At 51.6% G+C, this 9,092-nt stretch overlaps 1 protein-coding gene across 1 annotated transcript; it reads left to right on the top strand.

Annotated features, from left to right (window-relative positions):
* Positions 1-2,090: 2,090 nt before the first annotated feature.
* LOC124687714 (probable aspartyl protease At4g16563) lies at positions 2,091-3,572 on the top strand. Its single transcript, XM_047221467.1, has one exon. It carries the CDS (start codon positions 2,091-2,093, stop codon positions 3,570-3,572), a length of 1,482 nt encoding a protein of 493 aa, XP_047077423.1.
* The last annotated feature ends 5,520 nt before the right edge of the window (positions 3,573-9,092 follow it).

Raw genomic sequence — 9,092 nt, 5'->3', positions numbered from 1 at the left:
GCTGTGGGGAGGAGGGGGGAGACGAGGGGTGGGACCCACGTATTATTTCGCGGCCAACGAGCGATACGGGAGAGGGACCGACACATTGGGCATGTAGCCTGCGCCGATTTTTTGCATGACTGCGATGCGAGATGAAAATCCATGCGTGTTCAGAAAAGGCTATGGGCTAGAAAACGCCACTTATTTGGTAGTATGTGTAGAATTTTTTGGCCCAGCAGAAACAGATGGCTCAGTCTATTTGGTTTCATACGAGTCCAGTTTAAGCCTCACCACTTATCCCCATGGTGATATTACCTCTCACCTCATCACCTATCACAAAGCTTGACACCATCGGAAGAAAGCTGCAACATGTTGCCGTCGGCGTTGTCTGCCGTCGTCCGCAGAGAGGAGAAAAGACGGCGCCAGCGCGAGGCGCACCACTGCTAACTGTTAGCAGTGGCGCACCAATTGTGGGTCATTGGTAAACCAAATAGCAGTGGCCCACCACTTAGTGTGTCACTGTTATATGGTCGAGGTGCGCCACTGGTAAAAATTTGAAATTTGAATCTGGATTTTTTCGATTTTTTTTGTGTTTTTTCGTTCTAGTATGCAACTTGTTATGTTCTCTGTGATGTGAAGCTCTATTTGCAGCTGAAGAAGAGGAAGGAATGAGAGGATGAGGAGGAGAAGGAGGAGGAGGATGGGAGCGGAGTTGGCACGACTTCTCTTCCTTCCATCTACTAGCCATTAAATAATGAGCGATCCCTATATCAAATTGGAGGGATTTTACAATTTATCACACTTTTCTTTACACTTCTATTATTGGCTATTTTATGTCTCACTGATATGTGGTGGTCATGTGGTCTGGTGGAATGATATAGATTGGCTTTTCCTCCCCTTCTGATGCAAGGGATAGAAAAATCAGATGCTATGTAAAAAAATAAAACCTGCTAGGAATGATATAGGTTTGTCAATGGCAACAGACCTGACAAGAAATTAAAACCTAAAAATTGGCTTTACACACAAATGTCTCAAAATGATAATCTATATTACTCTTATCCTTTAACTTTTCAAAAAAAAAATCAATGAACTAACAAAAAGACATGCATATTCCAAGAGAGCATCCTAATGAGTTTGGTTCCATTTTCCCAAAATGTTTTGATATATGGCTTTCAAATTGACCAAGATCTCTGCCATTTGGCTTCGCTCCGCAAGTACAAGCAATCATTTATTTCAGCCATTAGTACAAGTTAACAGGAAACAATAATCCGCCTTAAGGGTTATATAACAATGGAAAGGAACCCCACCTTTGGACCTGATCTATTGTCAAGAGAAGGTAACACATTGGCCTACAACATGCCGAGCCCTTGAGCTTGATGAATCCAAATCACAGTATTTCAAATCTTCAGTATATGAATGATAAAAGCCTAATATATACTGGTAAAAAAGTAGACCAAATATCCAATTTATTTTTTCCCAGTGGATGAAATTAGGGTCTACGTTTGTGGATGTCTGATGGAGATGGGAAACACGGGGTGCCACCACAGCCCCCTCCCTAACCCTCTCTTCTTTGCCTATTCCATCTCCCTCTGTCTCCTTGGATTTGTCTGCTCCAAGGCTACTCGTCAACTTTTGCATAAGATTTTGAAAGCATAGATAATGCCATATAGTGTCCGGTTTTTACTAAGATAGCAGTACAAATTTAAACTAAGACTCCAAACCTTACTGTACATCGCATCAGAGGGAGTACACAACTGAATCTTTGTTCCGGAATTTTCCAAACTTTAGAACGTCATTTTAGAATCGCTCAAAAAACGAGATCCATGTAGGCCGAGCTATGAAAGTCCGCACTCGTCCTACTACCTACACGCGACGACGGTGCCGACCGCTTCCTGCACGTGATTTCGCACAGCGCCTCTATTGACTCCCAAGTCCCGTCCGCACCGCGCGCGCCCGTGACCACCCTCTCATGTTTGATCCATCCATCATAGCGGCCTGGACCTCGACCCCACACACTCACACTCATCTCCTCCTCCAACCCCACGCAAGGCACAAATACTCACACGACGCAAAACGCGTTTAAAACCCGCGCAAACCCCTCACTCATCCGCATGCCAATCACCGCCATGCCGATGCCGTCGCCACTCCCCTGCTTGCTCCTCCTCCTCCTGCCCCTCCTCTCCACCGCAGCACCGACCACCACCAAGATCCCGCTCTACCGCCACCTCCCGGCCGCCGCCACGGCCGCGCACCACCACCCGCTCTCCCGCCTCGCGCAGGCCTCCCTCGCGCGCGCCACCCACCTCCGAACCGGCCACCACCACCCGCAACCCTCGGGCTCCCCCGTGCGCACAGCGCTGTACCCGCACTCCTACGGCGGCTACGCCTTCTCCCTCTCCCTCGGCACGCCGCCGCAGCCGCTCCCAGTCCTCCTCGACACCGGCAGCCACCTCACCTGGCTCCCCTGCACCTCCTCCTACAAGTGCCTCAACTGCTCCTCCGCCGCCTCCCCCATCTACCACCCCAAGAACTCCTCCACCGCCCGCCTCGTCTCCTGCCGCAGCCCCGCCTGCCTCTGGATCCACTCCAAGCCCCACCTCGCCACCTGCTCCGCCTCCCCCGCCCAGCCATGCAGGCCCGGCGCCGCCACCTGCAACGCCACCGCCAGCACCGTCTGCCCGCCCTACCTCGTCGTCTACGGCTCCGGCTCCACCTCGGGCCTCCTCCTCACCGACACCCTGCGCTCCGCGGCCACCGGCCGCGCCGCCAAGCGCGGCTTCGCCGTCGGCTGCAGCCTCGCGTCCGTGCACCAGCCGCCCACCGGCCTCGCCGGCTTCGGCCGCGGCGCGCCCTCCGTGCCCGCGCAGCTCGGGCTCACCACCTTCTCCTACTGCCTCCTCTCCCGCCGCTTCGACGACGACCACGCCGTCAGCGGCGAGCTCGTCCTCGGCTCCTCCTCCACCACTGGCAAGACGCCGACGCAGTACGTGCCCCTGCTGAAAAGCCCGGCCTCGCGCCCGCCCTACTCCGTGTACTACTACCTGTCCCTGACCTCCCTCGCGGTGGGCGGGAAGCCCGTGCGCCTCCCGCCGCGAGCCTTCGCCCCCGGCGGCACCAACGGCGGCGGCGGAGGCGCCATCATCGACTCCGGCACCACCTTCACATACCTCGACCCAACCGTGTTCAAGCCGGTTTCGGCGGCGATGGTGGCCGCGGTCGGCGGCAGGTACAACCGCTCGAAGATCGTGGAGGACGCCCTCGGCCTGCGGCCCTGCTTCGCGCTGCCCGCGGGGCCGGGCGCCAAGACCATGGACCTCCCCGAGCTGTCGCTCCGCTTCAACGGCGGCGCCGAGATGCGGCTCCCCGTCGAGAACTACTTCGTGGCCGCTGGGGGCGTCGGCAGCGCGCCCGAGGCCATCTGCCTCGCCGTGGTGTCCGACGTCCCGAGCGCAGGAGACGGAGGTGCCCCTGCTGCGGGCGGGCCGGCCATCATCCTCGGGAGCTTCCAGCAGCAGAACTACCACGTCGAGTACGACCTCGACAAGGAGCGGCTCGGGTTCCGGCCACAGCCGTGCTCGCCGGCGTCGTCCTAGTTCAGCCTTCAGCTCGCGTCGGCGAACTGAAGCGCGCGCGGGAGCTAATACGTAAGCTCCTGCTTAATTAACCGATCGGCTGCATGGTTTCGATCGAGTTGATTACTCCACGTCGTAGCAAAGTTGATGGCAGGGCCATCTGATGGTGCAGCTTTGCGATCTACCGCTTAGATTCGAGGATTTTAGCAATAATAAAATAGTGCATGCGTGCGTGTTTGCTTGCTTAATCTACATTGTTCTTTTCCTGTGGGTGAAAGAAAAGACTGGCGCTCTGCTTTGCTCTTTTCCTTTGGCGATGGAATTGCTTTCGGGAAGAGGAAGCCAAACCAAAGCATTTCGTGCCGATGCTTTTGTGGACAAGCTTAATTAGTTATGCTTGAAATGGCATCTGTGACTACAGTACTCTAGCTAGCCATAATGTTGGCCATTTCGTTTGGTTGGGCTAGCGTTAAAACTCCCACCTAGACACCCTGTGGCGGCGTAAATGGGCATGTGCCCTGCCCCGCTACTGACGCCGTAGTGATGACAGCTAGCTGCTGCTTGTCGTTCAATTCCCACGTAAAGCTCTTCTGGCCGGCAGTCGTGCACCGCGTTGCGTTGCATCGCAGGCAAGGTCATGAAAATCTCTGCACGTCCTCAAGGACACGCGACGGACGTGTATGATTCCAAACTTCTCCTTCACCGATTGGATTGGAATCCAGCGTGCAGAGACCAATTCATCTGCCTGCATACCCCATGCCGTATATGGCGTGATTGGTTACCCATATGACGCGAGCTCTCGCGGTGCATCGAAAGTGTGGCCGGAGAATTTCGGGTGACCGTCTGTTTAAAATAGGTATCCTGTTTAGCTTCACTCTCATTGCTGAATCACAAATCCACCATTCCCCCTCATTTGAGCTATTCCTCTTTCGAGATCTATGGCGATGGCGCAAGCTTCTTCACCGGCTTGGACATCGTCAGTCGTCGGTGGCGTGCCGTCTCCATCTTCCTCGAGCCGTGTAGTGTTGAAATCTCTTCCGTTATATGTAAGAAAGCTCTAACCATGGATGTATAAATTACATCTGTGTAAGCATGCTAGATGTGTGTAGATTAGATATGCATGATAGATGTGCCTAGATATGCTACATATGTACTGATTGACTGATTTAGGTTACATGCAACACTTTTTCTCCGTCGATGGTCAATGTAAGGTTTCATTTCCATGGTTAAGGTGTAGCTGGTCATCATGCATTCTTCCTCGTCTAGCACGGCCAACGGTGGTCCTACATTCTTCTCCGTCTAGCACACCAACGGTTAACGCTCGTGTTCTGGTGACGTCCCTTTTTCCCCGACCTCTGGTCTAAATCATACTCCTTTGGTTGTAACTTGTAAGAACCTTTGTCCCTGATTTTATTGCCCTTGTGGAAGCATGTATGTGCTTCCTTGCTAGAGATTGATTGTAGGATGCATGCTTCTGTTACCATAGTAGTTTAATACTTAATGTGTAGCTCTTTGTGTAAGTCATTATGCATTGTCCCGATCTGATGTGCAAGCCTAACCTATCTTAGATGCAGCCTCACAATGCAATTCCTTATCCAGCTATGTATCTTCCAAAATTTACAATAGTGTAGGAACCATCTCTGTCGGAGTTCATCCTGAATAGGGTTTGTGAGCATGTCACAAGCCGGGTAGACTACTCCAGAGGCTTCAAAAAACGTCACATCCATAGTGTATGCCATGATGTTCTAGACTTCAGAGGCCTTAGAGTGACCTCTACTCAGGTTTACAACCACCTTAGGAGGTTGAGACACAAGTGGATGCTCGTGTGCAAGATTAGGAATGTTCAAGGACTGACAATTTGCAATGAGAGCATGACCTTAATGATGGATGCCTACAAGTTCTCGGCACACCTCATGGTCAGGTTCCATGTCACCGCTTAATTGTTGTACTTGTTCATTCCCTTCTTAGTGGGTTGAACTAACAGAATGTCTTCTGAAGCTTATCATTCCCCGAAGGGCATTGATTTGTTGAACAAGTCCATACTAAATTACAATCGGGTGAAGACAATCTTCGATCCTACACACGTGCCAAATGAGTTTCTCTTCACTCTGTGCAGACTCGTGGATGCTATCAACTATCTTGCGGACAATAAGGCCCATGGAAGGAGCCACTAATGCAGAAAAGCTTATAGCCGCCAGGTGTTAAGTGACAGGCAAAATTATGCCTGTCACTAGTAAATATTCTAGTGATGGGCACACACATAAGCCTATCACTAGTACATAACAGTATTGACAGGCTCATAAAAAAAGTCTGTCACTAGTGTTTTTTTAAGAGACCGACCAGAAGAGAAAATATGTTAGTGACGGGCTTCTATAATTGCTTGTCAATGTGCGGACTTTGTTTTCTCGCACGCCTTTTCCTAGGATGGCCCACGCACACGCCTCATCTCCATGTCGGCGTACCGTGCGACGCCTTAGCTGGGTTGGCCACCCGCACACATTCTCCCTGGTAGCTAGCTCGGTCTAGCCAAAAGAAAATCACAAGTCAACTGAAACCCAAAAAAAAATCAGGGATCACTAGATCGAGCCGCCGCCCTGCTCCTCCAAATCCCCAACCAAATCAGAGAGAAGGATCTGGCTTAGAACTTGGCTAGTGGTAGCACTTCTTGTTGCTATGTCTCATGCTTTGTAGGAGGGGCATGTGGCCACGATCTGATGGGCTAACTACCTCAATCACACAAAGATTATACAGGTTCAGGACTGGGATAAAACCTCGGTAAAAGCCATGTGTCCTGGTGCGATGTCTGTATTTGACAAGTGTGAGGTGCTCAATGTTTTACAAAGGAGGACAGCTTCCTAGCCTAGCCGGCCATATGACTACTCCTTCCTCTAGCCGGCTAAATGATTACTCCTTCGTCTACCAAACGGCTAAAGGAACGCATTCGTAACTCACTTTTATCCCGAAAATAAAACTCATGATCCAAAATCAGGGAAAGATGCACTCATTTGGTATAATAATTTTCCCATATATATACCCGGGAATTGGATAAATTATGCACTGCATTTTTAACTCACTTTTATCCTAAAAATAGAACTATGAGGCAAGACGCATAATTATTAGTTTTAACCATTTACGAGATGAGAACTTGATAAAATGTTACCATAATTTCTCCTATAAATGTTCTAAGAGTACCCGCTCATTGGAGGCACCTGAGAGGGGCAAATGCATCTGGTGCGTCCGTTTTCACCGCTACAGTAACACTGCCCACCCACTTTTCACTCTGGCCGTCGGATCTGGTAATTTCTTTCTCACTCCTTTGTCTTCCAAGCAGGTCCATGACATGTGGGACCATCTATGTGTGCGGTCCAGCAGTCGGAGGCAGCCATCAGCGCTCGTTCACGTCGCTTGTTTCATTCGTTTGTGTTGAGCGGTGAAAACCCTAGATCGAGATTGGTCCTCTCCTCCCCCAATCCACGCCCCCCTCTCTCCACCCCGACACCTCCTGGCTTCCTCCCAATCAGCCGCCTCCTGGCTGCGGGAGACCCGACGGTGGCGGCGGACGGAACGGAACTGGTCAGCGGCAACGGCGGCTGTGCTGGCCGCGGCAGACGCCCGGAGCGCGCATGGAGGTTTCGGTGGCGACACCCACTCCTTTCCTCGTTCCCGTCCTCTCCTCTTCCTGTCGCGGGACCTCCGAGGGCGACGACAATCGGGTAGCAGCGGGGCTCGCTCACCAGGCGGCTGGACGTGGTGGGGCTGGGCCGGTGCGGGTAAGGGCTGCTGCTGGTTTTTGCGGGAGCTCCGACGGCGGCGGCGGTCAGACGGCACCGGGGCCTCCTCACGGTGGAGGCTCTCTCACGCTGCCCCTCCTCGAGCGACGAGGCACAATAGGGCGGAGCTGAGCAAGGGCTTCACATGGCGCCCCCTCCTCCAGCTCCCCAAATCGAATCGGCCAAGGCACATGTACGGCAAGAGGAGGCGCCACAGCGTGGTGGTGAGGCATGGCGCGCCGGAGCTGCGTCCAGGTGGATTGCGCACGAGCGAAGTCGCTGGCCTCCTCGCAGGTCCGAGTGCACAAGCGCGGAGGAGCGGCGCAAACAATCTTGATGAGGCACTCGGTGAGTTTCTTCCCATCTTCCCCTCCGCTGTGTGTGTTGCTAGATTTTCTCTTTTGAAGGATGCAAGATGCAGAGGAGGCCAGCGTGATTTTCTCTTTCGATCTCGCCAGACTATGCACCATCCGCGGCTGTCGCTGCTCGTCGAGGCCACTCTCCCGGCCGCCTCTATGGAGGACAGGGGTTGGAGCGGAGAAGGGGACACGGGCGCGTGGTCCTGCCGCCAGGCGCGCGCGGCTCCGGCTCCGCCCCCTTTGACTCCTCGTCGTCCGCCCGCGGAACCGGCCGACCATCTCCAGAGAAGCTCCCGGTATGCATGCGCTCCCCCAATCCTATTCCAAAACTTCATCTTTCCCCCAATATTATTATCACTGAAAGATGTTGCTTCTTTTGACCAACCAGCCGGACAAGAACGAATTCGTATGCGCCAGCACCTTGTTCTGATCCGACAAGGCCATCGTCATCAAGGTCCTACCCTGCTGCAACCCTCAATACTCACACAATCTGAATACAACCATAGCACCTTGCTTTCTGTTTGTTTAGTCTAGCTGCAGTTTCAATCAATCGAGCTGCTGGTTTTGGTCTCACCAAAAACTGAACCATCATGTTGTTTGTTTACCTCACATACACGTTTGGTCGATGAAAAAAATCCTATTAAGACAATACGAATTAGAAAATAAATCATGTCATGTCTGTGTGTGTGTGTCAAGATCTTGATCCTGGCCATGTTACAGAGTTGAGGATGCTGGGACATAACTGCATATAGCATCAACGCAACTTGGTTAATTGAGTCTTTTGATTACCTCTTCAGAGTACTAAGCACTTAGCAGTCCATCTTGTTGCTGCAATTTAATGTTTTCAGAATATTGTTTGAGCTGAATTATATGCAGAATACTGAGTAGCCTGTTACACACAATTTACATCTATCCAGATCACTCATATGCAGAAATACTTAATTTTGTCTCCTCTTGATAGCTGACACTGCCTTCTTTCACTGCATTTTTTCACTGGAGTAGTAAAATGGAAGTGCGAGCAAAGCAAGCAAGTTAGCAGAGATGATCCGCAGCCTTGGGATCCCGGTAAACTGCGGCTGCATGCTCGACTACGAGGACAACTAGAACTGCCAGCTCCGGACCAACCAATGCCCGTCGGGCCCGCATAGCAACGGGTGATGGATTTTCTTAAGATGCTGCTGAAGAGGGATATACTCCATTAACTAATGCGGATCTCTTGAAGGAAGTCCTTGCTTGCTTGTGTAGTCCATTACTTCCTTGATTGCTTGGTGTGCTTTTATGAGTAGGAATTGGCATGCATGAATATCTTGATCATTCAACTTAAATACAGTCCAAACTGCAGTTTAAATTCATGCATCTTTTATGATCTTAATGATGCCATACAATGGAGCCAGTGGAAGAAGTAGATAAAT

This window comes from Lolium rigidum, chromosome 2 (genome assembly GCF_022539505.1).
Source record: "Lolium rigidum isolate FL_2022 chromosome 2, APGP_CSIRO_Lrig_0.1, whole genome shotgun sequence".
Lineage (NCBI taxonomy): Eukaryota > Viridiplantae > Streptophyta > Magnoliopsida > Poales > Poaceae > Lolium > Lolium rigidum.
The sequence above is the reverse complement of the archived record's forward strand: the minus strand, read 5'-3'. Positions and strand labels throughout refer to the sequence as shown.